Source organism: Pholis gunnellus (genome assembly GCF_910591455.1).
Source record: "Pholis gunnellus genome assembly, chromosome: 24".
In the NCBI taxonomy this organism is placed as follows: Eukaryota; Metazoa; Chordata; class Actinopteri; order Perciformes; family Pholidae; genus Pholis; species Pholis gunnellus.
Genome location: NC_136551.1, coordinates 210,001 through 226,972, shown reverse-complemented (window position 1 = coordinate 226,972; position 16,972 = coordinate 210,001). Strand labels below are relative to the sequence as shown.

Genomic DNA, 16,972 nt, shown 5'->3' with positions numbered 1-16,972 from the left:
TCACTGTTTAAAGACAAAGTCCATCCTCCTTTCTTTGTTAATAAAGAGTTTAATCTCACGTTGTTCAGAACATCCGTGCGTTGTAGTTCCAGTCAGAAGTTCTTCTGGATTCATGGACGCCAGTGAAGACAGTCGAGCCTCCTCAGTTGTGTTTCTTGAACACGTTTTAATGCGTTTGAGGCTGAACATGTCGCTCCACAGAGGCAGCAGATGTTGGGATCGTCACCGCCCAACATGTCACGCTAGCCCACTGACCAATCACGTAGCTGTAGGCCAGCTAGCAGCTCTGACACGTCAAAGAATACGCCCAACATGTCAAACTAAAGATCTGATTGGTCCCGATTCACGTCCCCATTCACTTAACCTGCACATGGATTCACTGGTGAGTCTGCAGGCCTGGGGCCTCTCTTCTACCTAGAGACACAGAGGTGAACTCTGATTGGATAAAAGCTCTACTTAAAACAAGCTGCACTGAAGCAGAGCAGCTGAGGAGCACAGTAGCTGTGCAATGAGAACATGAGATAATGGGAAAAATATTTATATAAATTATAATACATGTAGTGTTTTTAAGAAGAATTATTAAATTATAAAATAGCTCTAACTTTGTGATTCTGTTCAGGCCAGCAGAGAAGGCTTTGAGGGCCCTGACGGCCCACCATTGATATATACTGATTATTACCAAACGATGAAAACTGAGCATTTTAATGGGATGTTTGTGTTGGAGTTTAATCAGCCACACATGACGACGTGTTGTAGGATTTGGACAAACTTTATTAGCATTGTCTAGAAAACAGGAAGTGTTATTTTAGTCGTTGTCTTTTCCCGTCTTGTCGATGATCTTCCTCATCCACCTGGTCATCCTGAACACGTGAGTGTAGAAGCCGTACTTTCCGTCTCGGTCGCAGCCTTCGCCCCACGACACGATGCCCATCTGGTACCAGCGGTCCTCAGCCGGGTACTGATCACACAGAACAAGTCCATCTTATGAACTGTTAATATACTGAATGCTGAAACAGAAGATGATGCTCACCTTCATCACAAACGGTCCACCACTGTCTCCCTCACAGGCGTCTCCACGTTTGGCGTCATCTTGATGGTGACCTGCGACACAAACGGTCTTGAGCTAAATGCTAACATGCTAACTGGATGTCGTGCGATCCATCCAATCGCTGTTGAGTTATTTCAGCTTGACGCAACACGTTGGACCAACAATCATCAAAAGAACAGACGTAGAAATAGAAACGTACCAGCACAGAACATGTTGTCGGTGACCTTAACCGACGTGGAGCTGCGGCAGGTGTCGTGGTCTACGATCGGCAGGTGGATTTGCTGGAGCACTTTGGGGAGATTTCTTGCCGAGGAGCTCCAGGTTTCCTTTAGGTTCCCCCAACCGGTGACTCGACCTTTGTAGCCTTCGGTCATGAGACTGTTGGAGGAAACACAAGATAATTGTAGGGAGTCTAAACACGGAGGCTGTGGACCGTTGGGTCGGTTCTGTGCTGGTCTTACTTCACGGCCACCTTCCTGGTGGGGAGGCAGATCGGGTGGATCGCGTCGCTGAAGACCACCGGACGTCTCAGGTGCAGCAGGGCGATGTCCCGGTTCAGGTTCTCCTTCCAGTTGTACCTCGGGTGGACGATGATTTCGCTGATGGCCACGATCTTCTCGACGCCGCGCTCGAACCTGGAACAAAGTCCTGGTGAGTATTCTCTCGTTCTGACATTCGTTCATACCTGCAGGCGGGAGGTCTTACGTGGCCCGGTTGTGTTTCCCCAGTCGGACCAGGATATCGGCGGCGGTGAAGTTCTTGTTCCAGGGCGGGTAGAGGATGCAGTGAGCGGCAGTGAGGATCCATTGGTCGCTGATCAGACTGGCTCCACACAGCAGCTCCTGGGGGCTCCTCTTGTACAGCATCACCTGCCTGCAGGACGGGAACCAGGAAGCAGGTGAGTCATGTGATCATGTGGTGTTGTTACCACGGTGACGGCTTATTGTTTGGTTACCATGGTGCTGAGGCCACCTCGGCATCGTTTCCCCCGACGATGCGTTTCTCTCTGTACGACTCCAGCAGCTCGTCCTCATTCACGTCCTTTTTGTTCAGCTTTTCAAACAGGGGGCGTTCTCCACACACTGTAAACCAGTCAGTAAACCAGTTAACTAACCCGTCAACCGGCCAGTAAACCAGTTAACTAACCCGTCAACCGGCCAGTAAACCAGTTAACTAACCAGTCAACCAGTCAGTAAACCAGTTAACTAACCCGTCAACCGGTCAGTAAACCAGTTAACTAACCCGTCAACCAGTCAGTAAACCAGTTAACTAACCCGTCAACCGGCCAGTAAACCAGTTAACTAACCCGTCAACCCGTCAGTAAACCAGTTAACTAACCCGTCAACCGGCCAGTAAACCAGTTAACTAACCCGTCAACCAGTCAGTAAACCAGTTAACTAACCCGTCAACCGGCCAGTAAACCAGTTAACTAACCAGTCTGTAGACCAGTTAACCAACCAGTCAACCGGTCAGTAAACCAGTTAACTAACAAGTCTACCGGTCAGTCAACCAGTTAACTAACCAGTCTACCAGTCAGTAAACCAGTTAACTAACAAGTCTACCGGTCAGTCAACCAGTTAACTAACCAGTCTACCAGTCAGTAAACCAGTTAACTAACCAGTCAGTAAACCAGTTAACTAACCAGTAAACCAGTCAGTAAACCAGTTAACTAACCAGTCTACCAGTCAGTAAACTAGTTAATTAACCAGTAAACCAAGCAATAAGCCAGTAGACAATTTAACTAACCAGGCTATAAACCAGTCAACCAGACATCAAACTAGTTAAACTAATCAATAAACCAGTAAGAGATTTAACCAGTCAGTGAATCGTCAGTCAACCAGTCAGTCAAAACAAATGTTAACTGGTTAGTTCAGGGTCAGACAGCTAGTTAATCTGTAGTTATTGATCATCACTCACCACTCTCTCCTTGTCCGAAGGTTCGAGGACTGAAGAATATTTTCTTGGGTGCTTTGAGGACGGATCGTTCTCGACCTTCTGTCTCCGTCGTCCGATGGTCCTGAACCAGCGGGTCCTCTGGGACACAGACAGGTAACAGGTAGGTACACCTGAGTAGTACTCTTTAGTAGTACTGGTACTCTTTAGTAGTACTTACCACACAGCTCCAGGTCGCAGTAGTCCATGGTCATGTTTCCAGAGACCTCCACGTAGCACCAGGGGCCCTCGAGGTCATTGTCCGGGTTCCGGCACTTGTTTCCTGGCAGACTGACCTCAGGGATGAAGTCCTTGTCCACGCTGAGGGCCTTGGCCTCCAGAGAGGACCACTGAAGACAGGTGTGTCCTCCCAGGGTCACGGCCAGGTCGCCCGTGTACTCCAGGCCGTGATTGGGTAAACACTGGCCGGTTTTGATTGGTTCAGGGGCCACAGTGGGCGGGACAAAGTCCTGGCCTTCAAGGAAAAGACCGTGTTTAGTAATCTAGTCCAGAAAGTCTTGGACCACATGATGTTAGTAGTAGTGCTGCTAGTACTGTAGTACAGTACTAGCTGCTACTTGCCACATATGGGGACCCTGCAGGTCTCCTTCTGGACTGTGGGGTCTTTGGTGAAACACCAGGGTCCCTCTGTACGGCTGTCCGGGTTTCTACAGAAGTTCTCCTGCAGGACGCTGTTCTGATCTGAAGCGTTGAACTCTCTGAGGACAGACGGGTACTAACTAGTAACTAGTCACTGGATCCTTAGTTTACAGTTTATAAGTCAAGTTTAGTGAGTTAGTTGGATGTGTTTATTAGTTCTTTGTTTATTGGTTAGTTAGTTGGTTGGTTGATTGGTTGGTTGGTTACCTGATTATGGGATGTGGGTAGCTGCTGCTCCAGGCTTGACATTGTTTTCCTGATTGTGTGATGTTGATGTTTCCTTCATAGTTCACTCCTGAACCAGAGATACACTGACCTACACACACACACACACACACACACACACACACACACACACACACACACACACACACACACACACACACACACACACACACACACACACACAGGTTGTCAGTGTAAATGTATATTTTTTTTCTATGAACTTTTTAACATTTAAAGTTGATTTACCTTCTAAACATTGTCTCACAATGTTGATGGTGATTTCTGTTCTTATCATCTGAGTTCCTTTACAGTCTGAGAGACAGACAGGCAGAGAGACAGGAGGACAGACAGGAGGACAGACAGGAGGACAGACAGGTAGTTAGATGTTTGTGTACTCAGGTTGTGTACTTGTGTACTTGTACCTGGACTTTGTTCCTGTTTGCAGAGCAGAAAGTCTGAATAAACTTCAGATTTGAAGTGAAAGTATATAACTGTAGTATTTCTCCTCAGTAGAGTGAGTTCTACATCAACAGGACAAAGAGCTGAGTCACTCACCCTGATACTTCGTCCAGAAGTTCTCCTGCAGAGAACAGAGTTCCTGGTTAGACCGAGTACTGTTACTACAGAGTACTACTGCTACAAGTACAGTTACTACTCGTACTATTACTACATGAACTCTTACTACTGAGTACTGTTACTACAAGAACTCTTACTACTGAGTACTGTTACTACAAGAACTCTTACTACTGAGTACTGTTACTACAATGCAGTGAATGAAAGAGAACAAGATGGCGTCGCACCGTTTTATCCGGCTGTTCGAACACTTCTCTGGCTTCTTCATGGTCACAGATCTCTTCCACACATTCTCTCTCCAGGTTACCTGACAGGAAGTAACGCGCGTCATAAGAGACATCATCAACAACAACAACATCAACATCAACAACAACAACAACAACAACAACAACAACAACAACAACAACAACAACATGACACAGTGGTTCCCAACCTGAGGTCGGGGCCCTTTAAGGGGCCGTTTGTGGAAGAAGTACTCTGATCTTTGTCTTAAATAAAAGAAGGAAAACGAATCAGAATCTGAAGTTTAATGTAAGTAAAGTATGAGCATAAAATATACTTCAAGTACCTGAAGTAAAAGTACTCATGAAGCAGAATGTTGAAGAATAAATTCTAATGTTTTCTTGACTTTACTTCTTGTGAGTTTATGTATAAATATATGTACTGCTTATAAAGTACAACGTGTGACTCACCTGGTTGAGTTTATATCTAAATATATTTGTATTTTTATATATATTTTGTATATTTTGACTCACCTGGTTTAACCTCCTCAAACAGATGATTGGCTCGACGGTTCCTGACCAGCAGCTGATTGGCTCGCTGGCTGTGGAGGAAAACTACACACGATAAAACCTTTACAGTTATTATGACGCTCAAAAGTACTCTTAGAACATACAGATACTCAGTGTACTGTAGTCTGTAGTACTACACATTTAGATGCAGATACTTGTGTATTTATACATACTTATACTTATACATCCTGAACTCGTTTCTTTATCCACTGCTGTCTAAACCTGGAGTATTATGAGTATTTATGCTAGCGGCACTTGAAGGACTCCTTGTAGTATTGATAGTAGTATTGATAGTAGTATTGATAGTAGTACTTGTACCTTGGTCTGCCAGGCAGCTGTGCAGCAGAAACAGAAGCAGAACAGCAGCTGGTTTCAGCCTCGTCTCCATGATCCAGATCCTCAACAAGCAGAACCAGAACCAGAACCAGAACCTGAACCTGAACCTGAACCTCAGAACCTGATCCAGCAGAGTCCTTCTTCAGAGTGTGTCTCTGTCGTGTGTGTCTCCTCTGTGAGGTGACTGACCAGAGGGTCAAAGTGTCTCATTTCAACATGTTTACTTTGACTCAGTACTCTGGAGGGTACAAGTACACAATGAGCAGTAGTACAACGTGGTAATACTAGATTTATTTATCAAGGTGAGGAAGTTATACAAGTAGTATTATTATGATTATCATTGTGTTCTTCTTCTTTCAGTTATTATTACGAGTGAATGTTTGAATTCATTATTGTATGGATTATGATATCATGGTGTTGTTGGTGTTGTTGGTGTTGTTCATGTTGTTCATGTTGTTGGTGTTGTTGGTGTTATTCGTGTTGTTCGTGTTGTTGGTGTTGTTGGTGTTGTTGGTGTTGTTCATGTTGTTGGTGTTGTTCATGTTGTTGGTGTTGTTCATGTTGTTGGTGTTGTTCATGTTGTTGGTGTTGTTGGTGTTGTTGGTGTTGTTCATGTTGTTGGTGTTGTTCATGTTGTTGGTGTTGTTGGTGTTGTTGGTGTTGTTCATGTTGTTGGTGTTGTTGTTCATATTGTTGGTGTTGTTGGTGTTGTTGGTGTTGTTCATGTTGTTGGTGTTGTTCGTGTTGTTGGTGTTGTTGGTGTTGTTCATGTTGTTGGTGTTGTTCATGTTGTTGGTGTTGTTCATGTTGTTGGTGTTGTTCATATTGTTGGTGTTGTTGGTGTTGTTGGTGTTGTTCATATTGTTGGTGTTGTTCATATTGTTGGTGTTGTTGGTGTTGTTCATGTTGTTGGTGTTGTTCATATTGTTGGTGTTGTTGGTGTTGTTCATGTTGTTGGTGTTGTTGGTGTTGTTCATGTTGTTGGTGTTGTTCATGTTGTTGGTGTTGTTCATGTTGCTGGTGTTGTTGGTGTTGTTCATGTTGTTGGTGTTGTTCATGTTGTTGGTGTTGTTCATGTTGTTGGTGTTGTTCATGTTGTTGGTGTTGTTCATGTTGTTGGTGTTGTTCATGTTGTTGGTGTTGTTCATGTTCTGGTGAAGTCTGTCTGTGATCAACATCATTATTCACTAGTAACTGTCTCTGGCTGCACTGACCCGTGAACTTCAGTTCCTCGTATGTTTGAGGAGACGTCAGCTGAGTAAAGAACAGGAGCTGATCTCAGGTCAGAGGGAATAAAGTACACAAACAGCAAATATTGACTCATACTGAAGTACAAGTAGTACTACCTCTGAGGAAATACTTCATAAAAATACACTTAAATCAAGAAAAGTAAAAGCCCTCCTGTCTGTCTGTCTGTCTGTCTGTCTGTCTCTCTCTGTGATTCTCTCTCCTCACCAGCAGGTGGCGGTAACGCGCCTCAGCGCCTCAATGCTACCCATAAAAAGAGACACGAAGAAGAAGACGCTAACAATGGCGGCTAACGCTAGCTGTGAGCTCCGGATGGACCAGCTACCCTCAGACCCGCTGCTCCACGTGCTCTCCTTCCTGGGCTTCAGAGACCTGATCCAGTAGGTACCGGATCGGTGAATCACGACACACCGGAGGAACCGGAACCGGAAACAGAACCGATTTTCGTTTGTTCGAGCTGTAGCGGTAGCGGTAGCTGTAGCGGCTCGTTAGCCTAGCAGCTAAACTAGCTGTTAATTCTGTGCTAATTCGTAATAAATAGTGTTATAAACACGCGCTGTTCTTTAAATACAGAAAGTATTAATTATAATAAAACGTAAACAGTAGCTGTCATTTAGCACAAAGCTAACTAAAGCTACTTTTATAAGATAACGGCTTGAGTGTGGTTAGCATCAAGCTAACAGCTGCTGTTTGTTTACGTTTGTTCAGCTCATTATTATTATTATGTTAAATATAAAACTACTACACAGCAAGTATTCTGACTTGTTACTGCAGTAAAAGTACTCACACCACTCTGTAAAAATACTCTAATAATAATATGTAAAGTAACTTTACTCTTAACCCTTTCAGTGTTGACACGTCATGTTATGATATTAATACACATAAAGTACATGTTTGTGTACAAGTACTGAGTGTTGAGTTTCAAGTTTAATGACACACAAATAATAATAAATATGTATTTTAAACCTTTTTTAGAGATTAGATGAACCGGTGTTTCCTCAGAAGAATGAAATACTACTGTGTGTGTGTGTGTGTGTGTGTGTGTGTGTGTGTGTGTGTGTGTGTGTGTGTGTGTGTGTGTGTGTGTGTGTAGTTGTAGTTTTGTGAGCAGGAGGCTCAACGACTTGTCCAAACAAAACCATCTGTGGAGGAGACAATGCTCTGAACACTGGCTGCTGGACGAGTGAGTGACTCCTGCTTATTATATTATGAATATAAATATATGTTTATATCAATAACGTACCTGTGTGTGTGTGTGTGTGTGTGTGTGTGTGTGTTAATGTGTGTGTGTGTGTGTTCACAGCTCTGACCGGCTCCAGTCTGGTGTGTCGTGGTACTGTCTCTTTAAGAGGTTCTACTCAGACCTGGGTCGGTACATCCAGTACTACCCGGTCCTGAAGAGGTCCTGGGACCAGCTGAAGGTCTTCCTGCAGCAGAGGTGTCCTCGTATGATCTCCTCTCTCAAAGGTCTCGTATCTAAGCGTCTCCTGATGGAGGATAGAACAGCGTTAATACTAATGTATTATATTAGCATACAGCATGGTAGAGGTGACGTGTGGTGCGCTTGTTTTGCTCCTCAGAAGGAGCCACAGAGGTGGAGCTTAACGACATCGAGGCTCAGATCGGCTGCAGACTCCCAGAAGACTATCGGTGCTCATATAGGATCCACAACGGACAGAAGCTGGTGATACCGGGGTCTGTCTGCCTGCCTGTCTGTCTGCCTGTCTGTCTGTCTGCCTGTCTGTCTGTCTGTCTGTCTGTCTGTCTGTCTGTCTGTCTAACCACCACCTGTCTGTCTGTCCTCAGACTGATGGGCAGCATGTCCCTGTCTAACCACTACCGGTCGGAGGTCCTCCTGGACGTGGAGACGGCAGCTGGAGGCTTCCAGCAGAGGAAAGGGATGAGACGCTGCCTCCCGCTGACCTTCTGCTTCCACACAGGCCTCAGCCAGTACATGGCCTTAGAGCCCGCTGAGGGCCGCCGGATGTACGAGAGCTTCTACCCGTGTCCTGTATGTAGCGCTTCCTGTCTCGCCTTTCAAAATAAATGTCAGTGTTTTATGGAGGGGAAGAAATCTTGGAAAGTTGAGGCATTGTGAAGCAGATGTAGTTTTTTTTAATATATATATATATACACGTTATCGCGTTAACACATTCATTAATTAACGCCGACAATTATTTTATTGCACGTTAACGCAGTTTTTTTTTTATTATTAAGCGACATTTTTAACACGAGAACCGGCCGACCTGCCGGCAGCGAGCGGTGAACAGCTGTTTGTGTGGCGTGTCTTCCTGTTTCCTTCACCTACATTCCCCTGGGTCCTAAGTCCCTCCATGTACTGCTTCTTATCACGTATATTTCAAATTGCATCTCGTACACACATGAAGATAAAGTTGTGAACACTGGCTGAATATCTATGATCAGAATCATTATAACTGTTATAACTGCTGCTGTGGGAAGAGAATCCTGCTGTTAACAAGAACCTGATGTGGAAACAAACAAATGTTATTGCACTTTTGTATGCTGGGTTAGGGTTTTGTTTGCTGCTATAATCATGAATATTTTAACACCTTATATTTTTATGTGTTTCAGGATCAGACGGCTCAGGACCCTTCAGCCATCGACATGTTCATCACAGGTCTGTTAAAACCTGTTGTTCATCCATCACCCCATGAACATGAGATAAAACCTATTGTTCATCCATCACCACATGAGATAAAACCTGTTGTTCATCCATCACCATATGAACATGAGATAAAACCTATTGTTCATCCATCACCACATGAGATAAAACCTGTTGTTCATCCATCACCATATGAACATGAGATAAAACCTATTGTTCATCCATCACCACATGAGATAAAACCTATTGTTCATCCATCACCACATGAACATGAGATAAAACCTATTGTTCATCCATCACATGAACATGAGATAAAACCTATTGTTCATCCATCACCACATGAGATAAAACCTATTGTTCATCCATCACATGAACATGAGATAAAACCTATTGTTCATCCATCACATGAACATGAGATAAAACCTATTGTTCATCCATCACCACATGAGATAAAACCTATTGTTCATCCATCACATGAACATGAGATAAAACCTATTGTTCATCCATCACCACATGAACATGAGATAAAACCTATTGTTCATCCATCACCACATGAGATAAAACCTATTGTTCATCCATCACATGAACATGAGATAAAACCTATTGTTCATCCATCACCACAAGAACATGAGATAAAACCTATTGTTCATCCATCACCACATGAACATGAGATAAAACCTATTGTTCATCCATCACCACATGAGATAAAACCTATTGTTCATCCATCACCACATGAACATGAGATAAAACCTATTGTTCATCCATCACCACAAGAACATGAGATAAAACCTATTGTTCATCCATCACCACATGAACATGAGATAAAACCTATTGTTCATCCATCACCACATGAGATAAAACCTATTGTTCATCCATCACATGAACATGAGATAAAACCTATTGTTCATCCATCACCACAAGAACATGAGATAAAACCTATTGTTCATCCATCACCACATGAACATGAGATATAACCTATTGTTCATCCATCACCACATGAACATGAGATAAAACCTATTGTTCATCCATCACCACATGAACATGAGATAAAACCTATTGTTCATCCATCACCACATGAACATGAGATAAAACCTATTGTTCATCCATCACCACATGAACATGAGATAAAACCTATTGTTCATCCATCACATGAACATGAGATAAAACCTATTGTTCATCCATCACCACATGAACATGAGATAAAACCTATTGTTCATCCATCACCACAAGAACATGAGATAAAACCTATTGTTCATCCATCACCACATGAACATGAGATATAACCTATTGTTCATCCATCACCACATGAACATGAGATAAAACCTATTGTTCATCCATCACCACATGAACATGAGATAAAACCTATTGTTCATCCATCACCACAAGAACATGAGATAAAACCTATTGTTCATCCATCACCACATGAACATGAGATAAAACCTATTGTTCATCCATCACCACATGAACATGAGATAAAACCTATTGTTCATCCATCACCACATGAACATGAGATAAAACCTATTGTTCATCCATCACCACAAGAACATGAGATAAAACCTATTGTTCATCCATCACCACATGAACATGAGATAAAACCTATTGTTCATCCATCACCACAAGAACATGAGATAAAACCTATTGTTCATCCATCACCACATGAACATGAGATAAAACCTATTGTTCATCCATCACCACATGAACATGAGATAAAACCTATTGTTCATCCATCACCACATGCACATGAGATAAAACCTATTGTTCATCCATCACCACATGAACATGAGATAAAACCTATTGTTCATCCATCACATGAACATGAGATAAAACCTATTGTTCATCCATCACCACATGAACATGAGATAAAACCTATTGTTCATCCATCACCACATGAACATGAGATAAAACCTATTGTTCATTGTTCAGGTTCGTCTTTCTTTGAGTGGTTCACGTCGTACGTCCACAACGTCGTCACAGGAGAATATCCGATCATCAGAGACCAGATCTTCAGGTGATTATTGATTAGTGTGAAAGTTATTATGTAAGTTATTATATAAATATAATGTAAATATGTCTGCAGGTATGAGCATGAGAAAGGCTGCGTGGAGATGACCGGAGACATTTCGGTCTCTGTTTCTACCTCCTTCCTTCCTGAGCTGTCCTCAGTCCACCCACCTCACTTCTTCTTCACCTACCGCATCAGGTACCTGTCTGTCTCTCTGTGTCTGTCTCTCTCTCTACCTGTCTCTCTCTCTCCATGTGTGTTTCATGAAGTGTATTTTCAGAATAGAGATGTCCAGCAGTGCGTCTCCAGAAGCTTCCTGTCAGCTCGACAGTCGTTACTGGAAGATCACAACGTCTGATGGAAACGTGGAGGAGGTTCAGGGTCCCGGCGTGGTCGGTACGCATCACATGACCATCACATGACCATCACATGACCACCTGCTCCACTGGATTTGGCTGATACCACCTGCTGAATGTGTGTCTGTATGTGTGTGTGTGTGTGCGCAGGAGAGTTTCCCGTCATGACACCTGGGAAAGTCCACGAGTACGCCAGCTGCACCACCTTCTCCACCCCGACAGAGTTCATGGAGGGTCACTACACCTTCCACCGGCTGGGTAACGCAGTCCTGTCCTTTGTTCTTTTATTTTGAAGGCGCTGTAGTTCTTTTATTTTGAAGGCGCTGTAGTTCTTTAAAGGTTGTAGTTCTTTCACGCTAACATGTTGTCGTTTCTTTGATGTTTTGTAGCCAATAAAGAGGAAGTGTTCCACGTAGCGATTCCTCGCTTCCACATGATCTGCCCGCCCTTCAGAGAACCGCTGGTCCGAACGGTAAAACATCAAAAAACATAACTCCACAAAATGAAGATGAGTAATTACTGAATAACTGTGTTTTTAATCTCTTCAGCAGAAGGCGGCGGCGAGTTACTCGTCTCGCTTCGACGACCACGAGGACGACGGCGAGATCTGCGACGGAGACGGCGACGACTTCGGTGACCTGAGAGGACTCAACATGGCCGCCCTGGAGGGGGCGTGGTGCCCCCGACACATCTGACCGCTGACCTCCACCGTCGTCGGGGACTCCTTCATGAGTTATTAACGGACAGCAAAGGATTCTGGGAAGGTAACCAGAGCCGTTTGTGGGACGGAGTCGCGTCGACTTCCAGCTGTGAACGAGCAGTTTTCTAAAAAAAATACGTTTTTCTCACGACGACGAGGACAATGACGTCATCGTCGTGTGACGACTTCCTGTTTCAACGACGAGAAAAGTCGAGTTGTGACGACTTGTTTCTGTATAAATATTTAGATATTTCAGAGTAAAAGATTTGCGTCAGAACTTTTCTCTTAAAGCTCTTTTTTCCACTGCAGGAAATATTTAATCAATTAATCTGTGATTTACGACATTAATTAAAGTCTTTGAATGTCTCGTTTTGACCCCAAGAAATTCAGTTTAATATGATTTAAAACAGAAGAAATGAATCAGTTCTTGAAATAGATTATTTGTTCGTTAGTTTAGTTTGTGTACATGAATCCCGTGTAAACAAAGTCAACATCTGGACAGATCCAGCTGTTTAGTCAAAAGACTTTTATTTTGAAAACTAAAGGTGCTGGTGTGGAGTTCCTGCAGTGGAAACCAGTGTGATGGTGGTTTGTCTTCTGTCCTCTTTATTATATAGAGTGTGACGATCTATTAGAAGCTGGGCTTTTATTTTGAAAAAGAGAGAAGTGTTTCCTTTGCTGTGCTTCAAGTTTTTTCTTTTTTTGTGTTCTGTCCGTCACGCTCTCGCGTGATTGGTCGGTTTGTTTTGTATGTTTTGGGCTAAATAAATAACAAATATTCATCACTGCAGACTCAGTTTCCTGTCACGTGATCGAGGTCATCGCACACTTTTAAACGTTTCCCTTCAAAATAAAAGCTTTTTTAAACCTCTCCCACCACTGCCCTTAAGGCAGCCTTTCCCCTTCACAATAAAAGCCCCCTCCAATAGTACATTTAAATCCCCCATCCCTTCACAATAAAAGCCTTTTAAATAACAGTAATAAAGTCTTTTATTCAGCTTTAACATCACATGACCTTCAGTCATCATCGTCCTCTTCCTCCATCATCACCCTCTCTGTTCTCCTCCTCTTCCTCTCTCCTCTCCTCTCCTTCCTCTCCTCCTCCTCCTCTTCCTCCTCCTGCTCCTCTTCCTCCGCTCCTCCTGCTCCCCCCCCTCCCCCCCCCTCCTCCCCCTCCTCCCGGGCGTTGCAGCGGCTGCAGTGCCTCCTGAAGCCCCCGATGAAGTGCGACCTGAAGCAGCAGAAGGGACAGGCGTAGCGTCCGGGCCGGTGGGCGGCTCGGACGTGTTGCTGCAGCCGGCTCGGCAGGAAGAAGCTCCGCGAGCAGCCGGGGCATCCGTAGGGTCTCTCCACGTCGTGGCAGCGCACCACGTGGCTGATGGCGAAACCTGGAACGCAGGGAGAGCATTGTGGGTAACGTAGTCAACATAGTAAACGGACTCGGACACAAACAGGAAGTGAGGCGGCGCTACCTTTGAGTTTGGTCTTCCAGCCACAGATGAGACACACGAAGCGGTTTGAAATGAAGCGAACCACTTTGGCCGTCGCCTCCATCTCCTCCTTCAGCTGCTCCCCGCTGAGCCCCGCCCCCCCCTCCTCCTCCTGCGCCGGTCTGGGGGCGTCGGCGCCGGCGTCCCGGCGGATGGCCTGGGAGGCGTAGGCTTTGGGGATGTCGTGCTTCCTCACCACGTGGTTCACTCCCAGAGCTTTCAGCTTGGTCTTCCAGCCGCAGATCAGACAGTGATACCCGGCGCCGTCGAACATCAGGACGCTCTCGTCTCCTTCCTCCTTCTGGGAGGAGACGTCTTCATCGGGAGCCTCCTCTTCCTCGCTGCTCCTCTTCCTCTTCACAGCATCTTTCTCACGCTCCTCCTCCACCCGGGTCTTCTCCTGCTCCTCTTTCTCCTCCCCGCTCTTCCTCTTCACAGCATCCTTCTCTCCCTCCTCTTCCTCGCTGCTCTTCCTCTCCCCCCCCCCCCCGCTGGTCCTCACAGTGCCTGGAGATGAGGTGTTTGTAGATCTTGGTGAAGTCTCTGCTGGTGTAGAAGCAGCGGGCGCAGTGGAAGAGCTTCGCCGTGTTCTGGTACATCAGGATGTTCCCGAGCCGACCGACCGCCGCTCGGTCCAGACGGGTCGGGTGAGCCGCCGCCAGGTGGGTCAGCTGGTGGGCGTGGCTCTTAGAGAAGTGACCGCAGAGCGGGCACTGCAGGTGGGCCGGAGGGGGGGGGGGCGGCGGACATGACCGGCGTCACCGCGTCTGTGAATAAAGCTACATTCAAACGAACAAAGAGTTTAGACAACGGCTGCTCTTTCTTCTTCTGTGGTTCTGAAAACATGTAAAGAACGTTAAATCTGATACTTTATTTCAGAGAATCTTCTGAGGCTTTTATTGTGAAACATTTGGTCTCAAAGGCTGTGAATGAATGAATGAATGAATGAATGAATGAATGACGGTTAAAAGTCTGATTCCTGTAAAGAAGAATCTTCATCGTCCTCACCCTTCTCTTGGACCGCCTCCTCATCATCAAGCACCACTAGTTCATTGTTAAACAGCTCCTCTTCATCCTCCTGGTCCTCCTCCTGGTCCTGGTCCTGGTCCTGGTTCTGGTCCTCCTCCTGGTCCTGGTTCTGCTGTCGGACCTGGGTGAGCCGGTCCCGTCCGGCGGAGCAGGGCTGTCCGTCCCTGAAGCAGAGGACCAGATGGTCCTCGCTGCCGTCTGTCTTCACAGAGAGTCCGCACACTTTGAAGGACTTCCTGATGAGGTCCGGGTCCAGCTTGTCCCACGCTGAGACCACCCAGTCCACCAGCCGGCGGCATGGGGGGGGTCTGAGGTTGTCCTCGGCGTCCTGGTCCATCCAGCGCCGGTACGCGTCCTGCACGTCCTGCCTGAAGGGCTCTTTCCACATCACCTCGGCGGCCTGGACGAATCGGGCGCAGCCTCTCGGGATCGCCGCCGCCGTGACGTCGTAGCCGCCGCTCAGCTCGGCCTTGGCGGCGGCGCCCACGTGGCAGCGGTACGAGTCCCACACCAGGAGCCGCGGGGCGCCGCTGGACTTCCCCACCACGGCCTGCAGCCAGTCTCTGGTGAGCGCGTCGCTCATCCAGCCGTTCACGGACGTCCTGACCACGGCGCCGCCGGTCGCTTCCTCCTCGTCGTCCGTCCCTCTGAAGACGATGAAGGGCTTCAGCTTGGTGCCGGTGGCGGCGGCGGCGAGGACGACGGTGATCCGGATCTGTGTCTTTGAGCCTAAGCAGACCGCCGTCTCGTCCATGGCGAAGATGTCGCCCTCTGAGATCTTCTTGGCGCTCACCGTCCGCCCGACGCGATCGATGAACCCGACCAGCTTCTCCGTGAGGACCTCGGGGTCCGGCGGCGGCTCGGCAGAGCGGCGGCGGACCGAGAGCCGGTTCCTCTGCAGGAAGTTCTGCAGCCATCCGGTGCTCACGAAGGCCTTCCCGCCGTCGCTCACCGACGGGTAGACCTCCAGCGCTCTCCTCGTGATCGCGGTTCTCGTCACCGCGGTGCTCTGCTGCTTCATGGAGTGGATCCACTCCCACAGCTTCTCCTGCAGCTCCTCGCTCACCAGCAGCAGCTCCTCCTTCTGCCTCCTCCAGTAGCGGATCCTCTTGATGTCGATGCTGAAGTGTCTCGCCGCCTCCTCGGCGGAGTTCTGCTCCTCGTGCTCCAACACGCGCTCCTTGAACTGGAGGTCGTACCGCCGTCTGGTCGCCATGTTCCTTAAAGAAGAGACGTGAGTGAGATGAGATGAAGAGCGATGAGACGGACACGCTGCTTCACCGCAGTACTACTACTAATGTAGTACTACTACTACTACTAATGTAGAAGCGCTGTAGAAATACTCCGTTACCAGTAAACTATACAGATATAATATACACATTATTGTATATATTTGAGTGACTTTATATAATAAAGTAAAGTATATTATAATTATTTGATTAGATGTTGGTATTAATAATCTAATTATTCAAATAGAAATTAAAAACTCTAATAATGATTATTACTGTATTATTACTGTATTTAACCAGCTGAATAGAGGAGACAACACGTCATTATGAGCTCACAGTTCTATGTGCAGTGAGGTCACAGTGTGACGCAGTATTCCGGGTTATTACCGGGACTTTGACTGTAACGTAAAGACGGTAAATGAGTGTTATTACGGTGTAATAACGGTGAATAACTGCTTCACGTGACGCTGCAGGAGTAAAGGAGCTAGCAGGCTAACTCTGAGCTAACGCGCTCTAAAAGCACACATTTAATCCGCTCTTCACCCACCTGCTGCTGCCGCTGTGTGTGTGTGTGTGTGTGTGTGTGTGTGTGTGTGTTAAAGCTCCAGAACCGGAACCGGCCTGTTAAATCACTCTAAAGAACCATTCCTACCGGTTTATAATCGGTATGTTTTTACCGGAACCAACGCATCGCTTCGGCCCGAGCGCAGCCAATCAGATCGCTTCAACA

General features: G+C 46.1%; 3 protein-coding genes across 5 annotated transcripts; 1 reads left to right on the top strand and 2 right to left on the bottom strand.

Moving 5' to 3' along the window:
- Window positions 1-805: 805 nt before the first annotated feature.
- f2 (coagulation factor II (thrombin)) lies at window positions 806-5,680 on the bottom strand (the record flags this gene model as incomplete). The annotated part of the gene is given in 16 exon segments (XM_079185812.1): window positions 806-958; window positions 1,031-1,101; window positions 1,248-1,426; window positions 1,510-1,683; window positions 1,754-1,921; window positions 2,004-2,130; window positions 2,966-3,082; window positions 3,162-3,450; window positions 3,559-3,560; window positions 3,563-3,699; window positions 3,848-3,956; window positions 4,112-4,177; window positions 4,421-4,445; window positions 4,666-4,745; window positions 5,194-5,274; window positions 5,548-5,680. Coding segments are annotated over 16 exon segments (1,848 nt in total). The 5' UTR covers window positions 5,618-5,680.
- A 1,401-nt stretch (window positions 5,681-7,081) lies between these two features.
- On the top strand, window positions 7,082-13,279 carry fbxo3 (F-box protein 3). Of its 3 annotated transcripts, none has more exons than XM_079185929.1 (12): window positions 7,082-7,193; window positions 7,907-7,996; window positions 8,117-8,280; window positions 8,394-8,508; window positions 8,620-8,824; window positions 9,406-9,451; window positions 11,360-11,444; window positions 11,514-11,636; window positions 11,719-11,834; window positions 11,945-12,052; window positions 12,184-12,257; window positions 12,346-13,279. In XM_079185929.1, exons 1-12 carry the CDS (start codon window positions 7,096-7,098, stop codon window positions 12,487-12,489), a joined length of 1,368 nt encoding a protein of 455 aa, XP_079042055.1. In that variant the 5' UTR covers window positions 7,082-7,095; the 3' UTR covers window positions 12,490-13,279. The 3 variants fall into 3 exon arrangements, with proteins under 3 accessions (XP_079042055.1, XP_079042054.1, XP_079042053.1); XM_079185928.1 differs by having other exon boundaries at window positions 12,184-12,266; XM_079185927.1 differs by having other exon boundaries at window positions 12,184-12,266; window positions 12,343-13,279.
- Window positions 12,663-14,583, bottom strand: LOC306715246 (uncharacterized protein; the record flags this gene model as incomplete). The annotated part of the gene is made up of 4 exons (XM_079185560.1): window positions 12,663-12,683; window positions 13,680-13,882; window positions 13,967-14,491; window positions 14,532-14,583. The coding sequence occupies 4 exons, from the start codon at window positions 14,581-14,583 to the stop codon at window positions 12,663-12,665; spliced, it is 801 nt and encodes a 266-aa protein (XP_079041686.1).
- Between the last annotated feature and the right edge of the window lie 2,389 nt (window positions 14,584-16,972).